At 39.4% G+C, this 17,660-nt stretch overlaps 1 protein-coding gene across 3 annotated transcripts in view; it reads left to right on the top strand.

Annotated features, from left to right (window-relative positions):
* Window positions 1-17,660, top strand: part of ARID4A (AT-rich interaction domain 4A) — a 47,549-nt gene that overhangs the window by 26,697 nt on the left and 3,192 nt on the right. For 2 of the 3 annotated variants that reach the window (XM_042048103.1, XM_042048104.1), the window contains 13 exons: window positions 3,120-3,192; window positions 5,472-5,566; window positions 5,886-5,983; window positions 7,367-7,595; window positions 9,236-9,486; window positions 10,797-10,994; window positions 12,109-12,193; window positions 12,356-12,488; window positions 12,706-12,768; window positions 13,745-14,875; window positions 15,371-15,475; window positions 16,945-17,160; window positions 17,385-17,531. In XM_042048103.1, the coding sequence (XP_041904037.1) occupies window positions 3,120-3,192; window positions 5,472-5,566; window positions 5,886-5,983; window positions 7,367-7,595; window positions 9,236-9,486; window positions 10,797-10,994; window positions 12,109-12,193; window positions 12,356-12,488; window positions 12,706-12,768; window positions 13,745-14,875; window positions 15,371-15,475; window positions 16,945-17,160; window positions 17,385-17,531 (2,824 nt within the window). The remainder of the gene's footprint in view (window positions 1-3,119; window positions 3,193-5,471; window positions 5,567-5,885; window positions 5,984-7,366; window positions 7,596-9,235; window positions 9,487-10,796; window positions 10,995-12,108; window positions 12,194-12,355; window positions 12,489-12,705; window positions 12,769-13,744; window positions 14,876-15,370; window positions 15,476-16,944; window positions 17,161-17,384; window positions 17,532-17,660) is intronic. The other variant, XM_042048106.1, reaches the window with a different exon arrangement.

Here is a 17,660-nt window from a genome sequence, read left to right as displayed (position 1 = left end):
ATTCATTCTTTCTTTTGTAGAAGAAACTGTTTCATCCTTTGTGCTCCCACTCAGCCCTAAAGGTTGGCACCCACAGAAGCTTTAACATCTTTCTGTGGAGTAAATGATGAGTCAAGATAACAGAGCCACGTTCTTGTTTAAAATCATGCTAGGGGCAGAAGCAAAACTCATGGTGGCTCGAAACCAAGTGAAGCAAAACCAGTTACAAGTGTTCTACACGTTTTCTGTATGCTTCATGGTTCTTAGCATAGAGTTTTAGAAAATACATGAATGCTGATAGTGTTGCTTGGAAGGAAGTAAGAAATGGAGTTGGGAAAGGAACATGTCCATTATACAAAGATAATGTTCACTGTTGATTTTATTGTTTTACCATTTACAGTGTTCTCTAATGGATGTGGCCTGCTTGTCAGAAAGGAGGAAAAAAATCTCAAATGCATAAAATTTCAATCTTTTAGTTAGAAAAGGGGCATCTTGGAGATTTTTATTTATTTTCATTTAAATTAAATTCAGCCTCTCGTCCTGAAATGAAAAAGTTTTTCTCATGTTGCATTTAGCTGTGGGTATTGGATGAACAGAGGAAAGGTCTCAGTTTTGAACTCCTGCAGCTTAAAATTTTCATGTTGTTTTGCCTCTCACTTGGACTTACCTTTGGCTACAGTCTTCCCCTTTTTGTATAGGAAAAAATGAAGTGGAGAGACAGAACTCTATTTAGTAAGTGGTTTTAAACAATTATCACTGTGGATTTATTTATGCCCAGTCTAAAATGGGCACAAATGTCTGAATCGTAGCAGTGAGTTTTGGAGAGCAGCACTGTTACCCTGGTTCCTGCTGGAAATCAATGCTGAGAATTTCAGCTCTCCGTTTGCTCCCTGATGGTGATCACAGGTTATGGCATCAACATTTCTCAGGTGTTTCCTTGATTTGGGTGCAGATTTACAGGAGCTTAGATGAACCCCTATGGCAGAGGAGTTGGAACTAGATGGTCTTTAAAGTCCATTCCAGCCCAACCCATTCTATGACTTTATGATGGCTGATATATTTAAAGTAAAACTCAGCTCTAAATCACAACACCAGAAAGTCTTGGGAATTCTTTTACGTCCAGTTCCAAACGGATAACCCTGGTTAAAAAATGACATCTTATCCTCATGTTGCAATAAGCATATCCATGGAGGGTTGGTCTTTCTCATTTTGGCCAGAAGCAAAGGAGCAGCTGATCCATGATTTATTCTATGGTGACAGTCACTCACGTCTTACTCAAGTGACTCCTCAAAAGGATTTGGTGCCTGTTCTGGCATCAGTACCAGGCACAGTTCAGACTCCCTCTGTCAGTGGGCTCATACACCATCAACAGAGAGAAGCAGGTGCAGAATTTGGGATATCTCACACGGGTGGATGATTATTGCAGACAGGTTTTATGCCCCCAAGCCTATAAAGCTTTTCATCTTTTCTTTTTGCTTTTCTTCAGCTGAAAGTAAGTACTTAGTCTCAGTGGAAGAGTTAAATTCTGGCTGCAAGATTGGTATTTCTAACCTACATGTCTGCTGTTCTGACCCACAGTTCTGGTTTGGCATTGTGCCCACACTGAAGAAATGGCTTTAATTTAACTATTCAGAAGTAATTCTGAATGTTTACTGTTACTTAGATGTATTTAGTTTGCACAGTTTGAGCTGAATTGCCTATAGTCACTAAACATTACAGTAAACGGTAGAAATTTCTCGATCTTGAAGTTATTTTGCAGTCTAGATAGAGAGAAAAAAGCTGTGGTTTCTATAGCAATACTTCACTTGATAACCTGGAAGAGCATGCTAATTCTATAGATAACTGTTTCTCCTTATATAATCCCCATAATGTGCTGAGCAAATGGTAACTGATGCTGTACAGTGTTGTGATTACACATTTAATTTCCTCCAATTATTCCCCAAGAAAAATTAGTAAAGTAAGACACAGATATTGTCTCTGCCTGATTGTAGCTGAGCCCTGTTGGGTTTAGAAGCTCAGAATTCGGTGAAGCAGGCAGGGCTGGGATTCATTCTGATGCTGAGCAGATTGCTTTCTGGTTAGCAAGCCACTAGCATGTACATCCCCATTTCCCTGCCTATTTCCCTGCCTATCTCCCTGCCTTGAAGCTTAAAGTTTACCGAATGCAGAGATGACTGAAATTTAAATTGTTGTTCTGGTTTCCTTCTGGAACTGCTTGTCACTTTCCTGTTATTTTTAATAATGTAATGATAAGATTTTTTGACACGTACTGTACATCTTTCCTTCAAGACAGCTGCAGCCTGCCTTGTGCAAACTGCCAGGCTGGCAGGAAGAAAGTGGCATGCAGAAAGCATTGCAGGGAAAAGGTTTCCTCTTTTTTTTTTTTTTTTTTTTGGTCTCTGCTAGAATCTCAAAATTCCATGAAGATACGTGGATGTTATTTCCTTTCCCTGCCTCCTCCACACCCCAATAAATTTACTTTATTTTAATGACTTTCACTGGAATAAAAGAATATCTTTATTTCATGCTGTGGATTGCTTGCCATAAAGTTAATAAGTGTTTATCTCTTTGAAGCTTTAAGTTATAAAGGTAAAACTAAGGAACTTAAAATAATAACAGATTATAGAAGTCACTTTAAAGGTTTTTCCAAATATGAGCTGAAATCAAGCATTGGAAGTCTGGAGCATCAAATCCAGGTATGGTTGGAGAAAAAATTGTTCTGCAACCTGAGCAGAAGTCAGGATAAGGAAAATGAGTTAAACAAAAAAGCCCCAAACAAATCAAAAGAACCTAACCAAAAAACCCCCTGGAATTCCTGTGAATTCTTTGTCTTGTAAATACCAGACCTCTTCTGTGTTAGGCAGGTATGCTACGTGTATTAGTGTTTTCATTTTGAGGATCACTCATTCATTCTGTCATGGACTGATGCTGTCCCTGACCTGCATTTTCTTTTATTCCTCCTGAGGTACCACTTCAGTCTTTCTGAGTAAATGTTGTTTTCTGCATATTTCACCGTTACATAGGTTCAGGGCCAAATGGGAAGTGGTTTGGGTTTAGTTCTTGCTCTTAGGCTTTTGTACAAATAAATGGTTACTTTGCATATTTGCTGTTTTCATTTATGACTGCATTTATTTTCACAGCCTGAGGAAGAGCTTGATCCTGAAGAGAGGGACAACTTCCTCCAACAGCTTTACAAGTTTATGGAAGACAGAGGTAAGGCTGAATTTTACTCCTTTTTTTTTTTTAAATCTCCAGTCCACTTCTTTAATGGCACAGCACTCAAAGGGAACTCAAATCCTCCCTGAGGTGTTTTGGTTTTGTTTCTCTTTCACAAAGACGTTCTTAATGTTCACAGCCCGTTAAATAAGCCCTCAGTTGATTTCTGGATGTGACAGCCATGGCTGAGAGCTCTGCTGCTGTTAATCCCAGGCTGGAAGCTGTGGAGTCCAACCAGCAGAGACAGGAGATTTGCCGTCCTCAAGTCTCTGTGCAGAACTGTTCTTACCATGCACAAATGGAGCAGTGATACCTGAAGAGACAACTTAAAAGATTCTATTTCATCCTGTAGCTAGAAAAATAAAACAGTGTATTTTAAACGTCTGTCTTTACAGAATTAAGTGAGGCTTAATAAATCAGAATAGTTGAAGTCTTGGCTTCAGACCTGTATCAGAAGTGCATGTGCTCTGCATAGGGAGCAGGATATACCTGCTGCTTGGGAGAGCTGCTGTTGCATAAGGCATTTGCAGTTGTGATGAGACTGACACTAAAACGGAAGGTTTTATGCCTCTTTTAAAAAAATATATTCAAGCCTGCAGATAGTTTTGTCTTTTAGAGTATATTAGTTTTATTCATTTTACTCATGAAGTCACCATTTCAATCCTGTATTTCAAACACTGTGTTCATCCTGCAGTAGCCTTGGTGTGGAGGTAGATTGATTAGAGGTGCCCTTTTCCTTTTTTTTTTAATCTTTCTTTTCTCTTGACAGCAGTTACGTGAATGATATTTCCATAGCAGCATAGAGTACAGAAAATGTTGATGTGTTTGAATTTTAAGTAACCAGAGAGCTAAGGGTAAAACATGAAGTGCTTGTAGAGTCCGAATATTTCCCCCTTTCTTTTTTTTGGGGGGGGGGGGGGGGTGTTAAAATTAATGGGGAAATCAAGCTGCCTTTGTAAAAGAGGGTCTGTATCCCTTCTAATGAGGTGTGTTCTAGACCACAGAATCACAAAAGAACAGTTCAAAAGCTGCTCAATATTACCAGTTCTTTAGAAATTGAGCATGTATTATAGCAGAGTGTTCTGGAGCTCATCCAACGTAATTTTGAGGCCTCCTGTGTATATAACCAGTGTTTCTGGAGAATAACCTGCCTTAGGGGAATAAAAGGCTAAGTTGGGGGGGGAAAGAAATCACTCTGCTTCTGGGCTCATCCACAATTTTCCTTGGATGTAGCCTGATTCTTCCCTCTTTCCTGTTTTCCTCCTTTTTCCTTCTCTTCCTTAAACACTCATAGACTACAGAACAAGTAGGGATGTCAGGACCTTGTGAAGGCAAAAGAAGAAAGCATTTGTGTGCTGAATTTGAAGACTCAGTCCATGAAATGTTCTTTAAGCCAGTATGCGCATTCAGCAATGTGCAGGACTTCTTCAGGACTGGGACTTTCCCCCTACCTGTTTGCTTTTTATTTTTCTTCTCTGTCCTTATATAAAGATTTCTCTTCCCACTAGATTAGTTCTACATTCTGTTCTCTCAGTATAAATGTTTTGATTCTTGGAATCATGACAGTATTCCCAAGGTCCTATAAAATTATTTTAATGACTCCAAATATAATTGCATGAAGATAAAGGAAGATATGAAGCAGCAGGGAAGAGGTTTTATATTCTTCCTTGCTGGGAGGATTATTGTCTACATATGCAGCCACTTGCCCTAAGTCACTTTTGGTTTCTCCTTTTGCAAATAATTACTGTTCTTTATATCACTGCCACTCAGCAGATTTGAGTTCTTTCTTTTCCCTGGAACTGTCCCAAATATTCATGTCCAGTTAGGGTCTTGTGCTTTTCCACATTCTGACAATTTGCCTGAGTTTCTCTTTCTAATCCAACATCTCTGCTTCTTCCTTGTTCCTTTCAGCCCATAATGTTTTGAGTTCATCTCTTCACACGTTGCTCTATTCCTGCATTCCTCAGGTGTTCTCTGGAGCTTCCTGCAGTTCTGGCTGTCCTCCCTGCTCACGAGAGGAGCAGTGGGTGGATGCAGCCAGTGGATGGGGGTTGTTAATAAACCTGGATGACTGATAAACCACCCAGAGATAATGGTGCATTCAAAAGAGGGTGATGCCTTAACTGGTGATTGGAAACTACTGACTTGGGACATACCTTAAGCTAATTCAGTTTTTAAAATGCAGAAAGATACTTGTAATCAAATGTGTGCTAAAGGAATGGAAGAGGCAACTTGCTGTTCTTTGGGATAACTTGTTTCTGTTTTGTTTTATTCAGGTACTCCTATCAATAAACCACCAGTTCTGGGCTACAAGGACCTTAATCTCTTCAAACTTTTTAGACTGGTTTATCAGCAGGGTGGGTGTGACAATGTAAGTGTTAGATGTTCCCTGAACTAAATATGTCTATTCACTCATATCTATAAATGGTTGTCCAGGGAAGCTGTGGCTGCCCCATCCCTGGCAGTGTTCCAGGCCAGGTTGGATGGGGCTTGGAGCAACCTGGGATAGTGGAAGGTGTCCCTGCCCTTGGCAGGAGGTGGCACTGGATGAGCTTTAAGTTCCCTTCCAACCCAGACTGTTCAATGGTTATAAAAGTCTTTTGCTTGTGGGTCTGTTAGATACTGTTCTTTAATGTTCTTGCTAAACAAAACCTGTAAATTTCCTTTTTCCTTTTTTTTTTCCCCCAAAGATTGAGAGTGGTGCTGTATGGAAGCAAATTTATATGGACCTTGGCATTCCTATTTTGAACTCAGCTGCTTCCTACAATGTAAAAACTGCTTATAGAAAGTAAGTCCTCATATTGGATAATGGTGAAAACATTTTTCCTTTCTTTTTTCCTAACAGTAGCCTGTACATTATTCAAGAGATTTTTGATAGTTTAGAGACAGCAGCCGATACCCTTCGGTTAATGAACAGTTCTGAGCATTTCCCAGTGCTGAGGATTGAAATGGAGGAAAGGAGGGAGTATTCAGGGCTGTGCAAGTTCCTGTTGCTCCAAGACATGAGAATCCTGCTCATTTCCTTATCAAGAAACTTTCACTTTCCTCATGTGCTGATGCCATTTCAGAGGCCAACAGTGAAATTTAAAAATAAGCTTTGGCAGATTCAGTTTTGCAAGTTAAGGCAATTAACAGGAATGGACTGCTCAATCTCTAGATCTCGTATGCATTGAGGAGAATTTTATACCAGTTGCTTTAAGTTCATGAAAGGTGTTAACTGAAAAAAGACATGTTTCAGATTGTATATTTACATATAATTTCTGCAGAATTTGTAGAATAATGGCTTTAGGACTTTGCTATGGTGGATGTGACAGTGTTAAGTAGTAAAATCATGAATAAATGCATAAGTCTTTCTTCTGACCCTCGCTTTTTCAGCTGTGTTGTAACTTTTGAATTGGAAACCTTTTAGCAATGACATTTTTCAAGCTAATTTTCTAAATAAAAATTATTTTTATTATTTATCCTCCTGGAAGTTTGACACAAAACAATTGAGCTTTTTGAGTAAAAGGGAAGAATGAGGTTCTCTTGACTCGAACCTAAGGAAATTTGGAAATAGGGATGACTAATGACTCAACTCATGTTAATTTGATGAAGATGACAATATTGAGACTATCTTCAGAGGGATTTGAACTGGTCACGTATTTAAGGTCTGTATTTTACAGAGAAAAGTGTTTATCCTAGAAGGAATAATTGGTAAGTGTGTACTAGGTTGCTGTTACAGTGGAAATAATAATGATGATGTTGCTTGGACACATGAAAATGTGTTGTGACAGTGACAGTGTGTTGTAACTTGCTTATTAATTCTTTGAGGAAAAAGCTAATTCATACCTCTCTCACCTGTAACTGGGTTAGAGTGTGCACAGGAGTTACCAGAGTACAAGCTCATGCATGGCTTTACTGTCATGAATTCTTAACTGTCTGGGGATGAAGTTAAATATGTGGGAAGCACCTCTCTGTATTCTTTTTCACCATTTGACTTGTGTGCAGAATTGTTTCATTTCAAAATCTTCTCTAGCTTTTTTATTTTTGTTTATTTGGGTTTGTTTGGTTGTTGTTATTTTAAATTTTTTTTATTTTCCTGAAGTTACTGAGCAGGAAAATAGGTTTTGTGCACTTTAATAAATAGAGAATGAACCATTAAATAAAAAGGGGACCTTACTTGTCTCTGTAGGTATCTTTATGGTTTCGAAGAGTATTGCCGTTCTGCAAACATTCAGTTTAGGACCATCCATCACAATGAACCAAAAGTGATAGAAGACACACAGAAACACGTGGAACCAATGGAGGAGAGTGTGAAAGAGGAACAAAAAATGCCCCCAACAGAAGTTAAAAAAGAAGCAGAAGAAAATTATTCCAGCAGTGAAAGTGAGAAAGAAGAAATTGAGCTAAGATCCCCAAGGGTGAGTGGTTTGAACTGATTTGTGTTTAGTCCTTAACAAAGCCCCTTTGTACAGTGAGCAGTTTCCATAATGAGTTTTCCCTGTGGAGCAATTGCATGTTGGAATTGGTGCACTTGTACAAGTGTGGAGTTCTGTGAGTGTTAACTGTTAATTATGTTCTACCCAGAAACAGAATCAGGTTTGATTATTCCTTCATATTCCACATGTGTGGGATTTGCTCAGGCTGTGTTGGATGTGCTGTGGTTCAGGGATGGCTTGGGAGCTGCTTTGAGCTGTGTATCATCAGAACAGTGAAACACAGCAGGACAGTCTTGGTTGTGGGTGAGGATTTCCACAGGCACAGGGAACCTGGAGCCTTCTGGCAAGAAACAGGAATGTCAAAAACCTGCTGTGGATCTAAGAATCAAAGGAAGACCCATTTCTCTGAGTTGGTTTTTATCACAGTCTCTTTTCTAATAAAAAAACCCCACTCAAATATTACAGTATATAGACAAAAGCAGAGAGAGGAACAATTAAGTTTAGCCTTCATTTGTCTTTAAATGCTGTAGAGGTGAGGGTTGCATTAGTAGTTATATAGATCAGACCAGTGACCCATCAGCTGGTGGATACTGAACACCACAGAGAATACAAACAGTACTTTGGAAGTACTGGAATATGACTGTAGCACTCAGTTAATTACGTTAAAAGAACATTTTGTGCTCCTTAATAGAGCATGACTACTGAAGGACAAGAATTGCTACTTTAAAATTGTTCAAATTCTAAGGATTCTGTTCCACTAAAATGTCATTCTGTTAAAGTACTTCTTGCAAAGCAGCTTTTCAAGCAAATATATGGCCTTATAAATCAATAGATGAAAGGACATGGTGTGAACAAGTTGAGACTTCTAGTATGTATTATATTTCTATCTAAATGGAAGTGGTTATTCCAAGCTGCATCAGCCTCAGAGAACTTCCTGCCATGACATTAGCTTTGTTCTTAGTTTGTTCATTTATTTTTGAGTTGGTTTTTCTTTTTGAGGACACTCAAAAAAAGGATAAAGAAATGTAAGAATTTTTGTCTTTTTAATAATTGGTTCCTTGTTCTGCCTAAAAACAATGATCCTATCAAGAGACTTTTAATAAATCAAATTATAATCCTGTGCTAGATCTCCAAGAATCACTTGCAGATAGCCCCAGGCAGCAACTGCCTGAGTACTCAAAGTGCCTTTTAAAAATGGGATACTTAAAGTTTTTTGAAAGCTGACAAATTTCTGAGTATGATGTCCACAGGTGACTGTCAGGATTGAAGATGCTGAGGGGAAGATGTCTCCTCTCAGTACTCCTGTACAAGCACTTTAAATAATGTATTGCTGTAGGTGAACAAAGACATTTTGGCCCATTGTATCAAAGCAACAAACATCTGAACAAATGTCCTGAAATCCTCCAGCAGTTAATCAGAAACTCATCCTCTTTATTCCAGATGAACCAGATACAAAACCTTCAAGCTTTGATCTTAATATTTTAGAATATTTTGTTGTTTTTGTCACCTCCAGCCTTTCTTCTCAACAGGAGTTGCATGTCTCTCATTTTTGCTGAGATTTGGAGAGGTTATGGAAAAAGCAGGTGACAGGAGTCATTAAACTGATCTTATTTCTGTTCCAGGGACGAAGAAGACTTGCCCGAGATGCAACCCCTGCTAAAAAAGATGGTGAAGAGGATAAAACCCAAGAGAAATTAAAAGACAGTAACAAAGAAAACAAAGATGTAGAGGAAACACCTGAGAATGCAGAAAAGAAAGAAAATGAAACTCCACTAGGGAAGAAAAGTACACCAAAGCAAAAAGAGAAGAAAATTAAAAAACAGGAGGATTCTGATAAAGAATCAGATGAAGAGGAAGAGAGGCAGAGGGAGAGGTAAGCACTAACTTGTATCACCTTCCTTTGAGTTTCTCTGTGCCATAATTGAGCTGTTCTTCAGGCAGGAGAACGCAGACTTGATCTTACTGAAGTGTGAAAATCAGAAAGCTAATTCACTCAGACAGGCAGGGAAGGGAACATTTTATTTCAAGCCCATAGAGCCTGCTGTACTTTATGGAAGCATCTTTTTGTGGTCGATGCCAGACAGTATTTTTCACTGTCATTTTACTTGCCAAGGCTGTGTTGGTGTTTTATCACACCAATACCTCCAGACACCAAGCTGACCAGGCTGTAAGTCTGCCAGATGCTGTGAGGATGGGAACAGCTTGAAGACACTTCCCTGGGCAGTTGGAATAGAAATGGCAAATCCCTCTTCTCCTGTCCTTTTAAGTGTTTGCTGATGGCTGGTGAAGCTACAGGCTCCTTGTTTTTATTGTGTGTCACTTGATTAGGCATCAAAGAGTTTCCTTTAAGCATGTGGGTGTTGCTTGTCCTCTGAGTTGCTTGCTACAAGGTAATTGATCTTCCACTGAATGCCAGCAAATATTTTTCATTAAAAGCAAGCCCATAGTTCTTCTCAGTATTCTCTTTCTTGCTGACATTTTTTGTAGTTTAACTTTTGAATTATGCTAAATTCTCCCTTAAATAGGGAGGTAATTATAGCTAAAAATGGGTTAGGTTGTAATTCTTGAACATATGTTTGAGTATAATATTTAAATAGTAGTTATAGGTGTAATAAGAGGTGGATGTATCTAATCAAGAGCTGTGCAGACACTCTTAAGCTTGGCTAAACACTCTTGTAAGTGTGGGTTTTTTCCAATGGAATGGTGGTTGTATCCATGAGAAGATCACTATGATGGCATTTCAAACTTAGGTGCAGTTCATAAACTGTAGCCTGTTAAGCAAATTGTAAAAGAACCTGTTTTTATAAATAATGTGTCAAAATCAAATCTTTCAAAAAGTGAAGTTAGTTCTTCCTGTCCTGTTCAGGAGACACACACTGAGTTAACTTTTATTCCTCTTGGTATAATCAAAATATTAATTTAAAAAATAAGCTTTGAGGTAGTTGCACACTTTATAAAGTATGTTTAAATTTTAATATAATTTTCTGGATATTTTTGGCACTTAGCCTTATTCTCCCTAAGTCCTGTTCTTGATTTAAAAAAATCTGTTTCTGAGCGAGCTTCAGAGACAGGACAGGGTGCAGAAAATGAATTTATTTTTTTCTCGCAGCCTTTTTCTACCTTGACTACTCTCTTTAAATGTTAAAATATGATTGTTGCTAATTAGTGGGCATTTTACTGCAGGGAAGAAATTGAGAACAAAGGAGAATCAGAAGGTGAAGAGGATGAGGAGGACACAGAACCCTGCCTGACTGGAACCAAAGTGAAAGTAAAATATGGACGTGGAAAGACTCAAAAAATTTATGAAGCCAGTATTAAAAGCACAGAAATTGATGATGGAGAAGTTTTATATTTAGTTCATTACTACGGTTGGAATGTAAGGTGAGGATAACAAATTGCCTTTCATTTCTTTGTTCAAAGGCTTTTACAAAAGAAATTTTTGTTTTTAAGGAAATAAAGTGGGAGCTGGTCAGTGGCGTGACTCCAAATTGAATTTTCAACACAACAGGCTCTGACTCTTTCACACTCTTCAATGTCAGTGATTTTGTTCATGGTGTTGCATTGAAACGTCAGAATATGCTTGTATTTTTCCAAGTGTCCATCTGGCTTAGTAATCCTCACTCCTTCCAGGAGTATCCTTGATATTTATTGTGTCTGTCAGTGTTAGCACTAGCAGACTTTCTTTTAAAGGAGTCATTGATAATGGTGAAGATATTTACAATTAAGTGTATTAAGCACTGGAATTTTGGCAGCAAAATATGTTCTTGTATTGAATGTTAACTGTGATTGTAAAAATGCTTCTCCTGGTAGCCAATCTTTATGCTACTTTATATACTTCTGGTGTATGACTCATGGTATTCCAAATCCATAAGCAAATTTCTTTCTGTGGCAACATGAAGTTTGAGTGTGGGAATATTCCCCAAATATTTACAGGTGTCCCTTTACCTTATTTGTACCTCAGGAGATTTTGAGGAGCATTAGTGTGTTTGTGCTTTTCAGAATCTCATCCAGTTTGTTGCCATAATTGAAAAACTTTACCTTTCCAAAAAAAGGTACATGTTCCTGCTGAGGCATGGTGTGGTGAAAACTGTCTCATGTGTATGATGTGGAACTGAGTCAGTCCCCTGAGTGTTCCCGTGCTTTGTGGTGAGAGACAAGGCAGTTTGTACCTTCATTCCCTCATCCCGTAAGATTTTTTTTTTGGACTAGACATGTCATTAATCTTTCTAAGGCCAGATGCTGCATGTGTTGTAAATACATGCTCTGCTGTCATGGAATGGTTTGGGTTGGAAGAGACCTTAAGGCCCATCTCATTCCCCCCCCTGCCACAGGCAGGGACACCTTCCACTAGACCAGGTTGCTCTGAGCCCTGTCCAGCCTGGTGTTGGCCTTTTCCTACCTAATGAATATTTTGTGTAATTCAACTCTTTTAATCTTCCTATTCAAACAACATTTTTATGTGCAGTGATAACAGCACGTTGTTATTCTCTTTCAGGTATGATGAATGGGTGAAAGCTGATCGGATTATCTGGCCTGTGGAAAAAGGAGGACCAAAGAGAAAGCAGAAGAAAAAAACAAAAGTAATGATTTCAATAAGTTTGTAGTGCTGTATTTAATGGCTAGCACTGTCCCTGTTTAAAAGGAAAAAAAGTTATTCCATCCACAGTGTAGTTTTTTAATAGAGCAAAAAGTTTGATAATCAGCAGTGAAACATTAATAAAGATCTGTTGTGTCCCCTGCAGAATAAAGAAGATGGTGAGAAGGATGAGAAGAAGGACGAGGAGAAACAAAAATCCAAGCGTGGGCGGCCCCCTCTGAAATCCACTCTTCCATCCAACACGTCCTGCAGCCTCCCCAAAACGCCCAACAGTGAAGGTAAATCCGGCTCCAGAGGTGCAGGGAGCAGCGTGTGCTCCCCACCATTCCCAGCTGGATCCCAGGGTCCCCGTGGTGCCCTGGTGGTGCCCTGGTGGAGTTGTGGCCTGGAGCTGCATGTGAGCTCTGAGGTCCCTCGGGGCCGGCGCTGCCACAGCACAAACGCTCGGCGCTCGTTCCGCTCGATGAACATTAATTCTTTCGATTTTAATTTTAGCAACACCTCGCAGGCAGACGAGACGTAGCTCAGGAATGTTTGATTCTGATAGAGGATCAAACGGTGAGTGATCTCAGCCCTGTGTATGTTATGGAGGTTTTTTCAGTACCTTTTTGAAAAGAGGTTTGGTTTTTATTTTTTTTTTTTTACCTTCTTTTTTAGTTGGTTTTTTTTTTTTTTCCTTTCTCCTTGTAAAATTTATTGAGGAAGTAGTTGAGCTGACACTGCTGAGGAGCACAGTTTGTGCACTGAGGAGCAGTGACTGTACAAGTGATTCCATGTTCTTCAGCCAGACCCTTTCAGTTCTGAACAGACCAAATCCAGTGCTATAATGATAGTCTTAATTGTGCTAATTAAGTCTTCAACCTCAATACTACATCATCCAGCAGAGCAGTTAATTATACACAAATGGCAGCAACATCTTTGGTATTTCTAAGCCTCTCTGAACAAGAGCTGAAATGAAATCACGGTCTCCTTTTAGTACAGATCCCTGAAAAATCTGGTAATGTACTAAAGCCTGCTCTCTGCGTGGTGCATCATTTGTACAATAGCTTAGCAATGAGTCCATATTGGGATGTAGAGGGGTTTTATTTTTGGGTTTGGGTTGGGTTTTTTCCTCTGCATGGAGGGGAGAAGTGTTGATTTTTGGTTTTGTACTGTCACATGGAGGAGGCAATATCCATGGGATCAGGAGAATGTGTAAAACTATTTTTGCTGCTATAAAATGTAATTCATTTGTATTGGATTATTTGGGAAATAGTAGTAGGACAATCATAGACTTGAACTAAATCACCTGAGTTAAGAGCATCATCCAGATGCTCCCTCAACTCTGCAGTTTTTTAGAAATTTTAGGTAAAAATAGAACTGTAGCAAGTGTGTTGAATAATGCAGGATTTTTTAAGTTTAATATTAATTATTGTAAACTGATGTTGACACCACAGATTACTGAAAATAGGGGTTTTTTGTGAGGTTCAAATAAGAAGTCGTGTTGTAATTAATTATTAAGGGTGCTGTTTGCTTCTTTTAAAAATTTTTTTAGACTCTGGCACATCTGACAGTGAAGCAGATGAGTCATCTGAAAAGAATTTGAATGAAGAATTTTCTCCAGAAACTTCAGAACTGGAAAAAAGTGAAAAACTCCGTGATGAGAAGCTGGATGAGGAAAACCCAAAGATTTCTCATGCGTTGAAAGAAAATGACAGGACTCAAGTACAGCCACTAGAAACACTGAAACTGGAAGTTGAGGAAAGTGAACAGATTGTCCAAATTTTTGGAAATAAAACAGATCAAATGGAAGAAATCAAAAGAGAGGTTGAAAAATCACCTAAGGGAAAAGGGAGAAGGAGCAAGACAAAAGATCCGTCATTAGAGAATGCAAAGATTGCACCAGGAAGCCAGGAAGAGGTGGCAAATGAGTCTCTTACAGAACCTGAAAGATTAGATGTGTCTTCCTTGGACTGTAAAGACATTTCCAGCACTACTGAAAGTGAAACAGAACCTTCCACAAAAGATAAGAAGCTTTTGAAAAGGAAAACTTTGGAACAGGCATCACCTGAGAAGAGAAACCGACGAGAGAGTGAGATGGAAGTGCCAAATATTGTATCTGAAGAGAGGACCAATGAATGTACTGGAGCAGAGGAATGTAGAGGGCTGAATGCTGAGGAGTCCCTCAGAACTGAAAACGAGGAGATGCCATCCCTGGTGGCGGAATCGGTTCCACACGGCCCAGAGCTGAGGAACGACAGCTTCCAACGTCCGGCCGAAGTGAACGAGAGCCTTCCCTTAAAAGATGAAGATGACACAATGCCTCAGATTGGTCCTGAAACCTTGCTGTGCCATGAAGTAGACCTGGATGACTTGGATGAGAAGGAGAAGAGCAGCAGTGAAGACACAATAGCAGAAAAGCCAGACCCCAATGCTTCCAACTCTGCCCCCTCTGCCTTAGCCCCCACCGTCACCTCGAGCTTCCCGGTGGCCTCTCCCTTGGCCCTCAGCCAGGACGAGTCACGCAGCATCAAGAGTGAGAGTGATATGACCATTGAGGTGGACAGTGTGGCAGAAGAGTCTCAGGAAGGTCTCTGTGAGAGCGAGTCTGCCAATGGATTTGAAGCCAGTACCACGTCGAGCAATTGCAGCATCGTTGGGCAAGAGAGGGAGATGGGAGAGAAAGGTGAGCATTTCCTGGAGGAGTCATTCCGTGCTGGAATCATTGCTGAAGGTGTCTTGAGACTGGTGTCACTTGGCTAAAAATGGCTGGTTTGTTGTGTCTTCTGGTTATAGAATCATGGAATGGTTTGGGTTGGAAGGGACCTCAAAACCCATCTTGTTCCAATCCCCTGCCATGAGCGTGGACACCTTCCACTATCCCAGGTTGCTCCAAGCCCCGTCCAACCTGGCCTGGAACACTGCCAGGGATGGGCCAGCCACAGCTTCTCTGGGCAACCTGTCCCAAGTCCCCCTCCAGCTCTCTTGGAGCTCCTTTAGACCCTGGAAGGGGCTCTAAGGTCTCCCCAGAGCCTCCTCTTCTCCAGGCTGAACAGCCTCAACTCTCTCAGCTTGTCTGGTTTTAGACTTCTTTGTTGCTTATAAAAAGAGCTTTTTAGTAGTAGAAGTATTTGAGGTGTCTTATGTTTTATTTTTGATTTTTTTTTTTCTTCTCTCATAGGTCAAAAAAGACCCAGTGACAGTAATAGTGGAACACTGGCAAAAAAGCAAAAGCGAACTCCAAAGCGAACCAGTGCTGCAGCCAAAAATGAAAAGAATGGAACAGGTATATTCCTGCAGGGGGAGGAGGGGGAAGGTTATCCTGTCTTGTAAACATGTGTAAGAGCCTACTGTTCTCACTGTTACAATTAATTTCCAGTGGATGGGGCTTCCCTCTCAAGGTTTCTAACTTTAATCATCTTGGTTATTGGTGATAAACTGGAGAGAAGTTCTGAGCTCTGCAGTAGCAATGTAACTGGGAAATCTCTTGGCTATTTTATATTACTTACTTAGGAAAAACATCTAAATTATTATTTATATTAGCAGTTACTAAATATTTACCATTATGCCTATGTATTGGATTGATTATGAATTTGGGAGAGGGCACATTTGAAGTCTTACAATAGGTGTTTCTCATGGCAAAAAAATTGCCATTAGGAAGTATGGAAAAATGTTTGCTAAAGAACAGCTTTTCATCCAAAGGAATCCTGTCCAGCTTTTCTTTCAAGCATTTGACTATTTCATAACTTGTTATAGAAATCTGGATTTTTGTGTTTCTGTAGCTCATTTTTTGTAGAATCACAGAATCGTTTGGGTTGGAAAGGACCTTAAAAATTATCTTGTTCCAACCCCTTGCCATGGGCAGGGACACCTTCCGCTATCCCAGGTTGCTCCAAGCCCCATCCAGCCTGGCCTGGAACACTGCCAGGGATGGGGCAGTCAGTCTTCTGTGGGCAGCGTGGGCCAGGGCCTCAGCACCTTTATAATAAAAAATTTCTTTCTAATATCCCATCTATCCCTGCCCTCCTTCAGCTTAAGGACATTCCCTCCTGTCACAAAATTTTTGACAATCATTGCATGAATGAGTCAGTGTTTTTGGCCCTTGTGACAACACTGTTATATTTTTAAATATCAGACTAAAATAGTAATTATCTGACATACACTATTCAGATATATTTAACATGCCTGGGGAAAACTTGGCAGTTATGGTGGGAATCTAAAATATTTGAATATATGAGCTAAAAATTTTCAGTTACGTGTTAAACTTCTGTTGTTTTTAGTCATGTTTCAGAACTGTTCCTTTAGATGTGTAAAGCAGTTTGATAACTAAATACAATCATGTGCTACCTACCAATAGTAGGCTTATAATCTTTAAGAAAAGGATTTTAGTGTCTGCTCTTATTAGAAAGCTAAAATAGGTGATGTAAGAGAGTTTATCAGTGCTCTAATATTCTAATTTTGATATGTTTATTTATTCTTTCTGTAAAGAAATTTGGCTATCGCTTTTTAACTAGGTCTAGTCAGCCCTTGAATTCTCCTGCATCAACCATGATTATTACACTTGAGAGTTCAGTGCATGTTGTGTCTGGTCAGGTTATTCATAGAATCTGAGGCCATTATTCCTTGGATGCATTCTGGGATCTTCTGAGCAAGAAATATCAGTTTTTTCTTCATCATTATTTTTTTATTATAACCACAATTGTAAAAATGTCAAGGTGGAGGTTTTAAATCCAAATTAAATTCTTCTTCCTGCAGGACAAAGCAGTGACAGTGAAGACCTCCCTGTTCTGGACAGTTCCAGTAAATGTACTCCTGTCAAACACATCAATGCATCCAAACCACAGAAGATTTCCCGCTCCCCTGCCAGGGTGATTTCCCCTCACATCAAAGATGGAGAGAAGGACAAACACAGGGAGAAGCACCACCACCAGAATGCTTCACCCAGAGTGTACAAATGGAGCTTCCAGCTCAGTAAGGATTCTTACAAAGACTTGATTACAGGGAATTTGTGAGAAAATTTGTTCTGAAAGAAAGACATGCAAATTTTAGCATTCTAAATTAGGTCTGGGCCTTTTCTGGCATAGTTATGGAAATGGGTTTTCTTCCATGCTGTGTCCTACATCCTCTTAAGAAATGCATTCATTTGTTTAAAATCACCTTGATGAAGTTATTTTTTCTCTTCTTTCCATTTACAGATGAACTGGACAATATGAGCAGCACTGAAAGGATCTCCTTCCTACAAGAAAAACTACAGGAGATACGAAAATACTACATGTCCTTGAAGTCAGAAGTAGCAACCATAGACAGGAGAAGGAAACGATTAAAAAAGAAAGACAGAGAAGGTAAGGCTGAGATTTGCTTTATGATTCCCATGAGGAGTTAATTTGTTTGGAAATGCATAACTCAAAGCAACTTGAGTTTAATTGATGATATTTTTGAAGAAAGGAAAGTGTTACCATCTGTTTGCATAC

Source organism: Corvus kubaryi, unplaced genomic scaffold, assembly GCF_017639235.1.
Source record: "Corvus kubaryi isolate FWS band 111438036 unplaced genomic scaffold, C.kubaryi_AGA036_p1.0 66, whole genome shotgun sequence".
NCBI lineage: Eukaryota > Metazoa > Chordata > Aves > Passeriformes > Corvidae > Corvus > Corvus kubaryi.
Note: the sequence above shows the minus strand (reverse complement) of the source record. Positions and strands in the feature narration are given on the sequence as shown.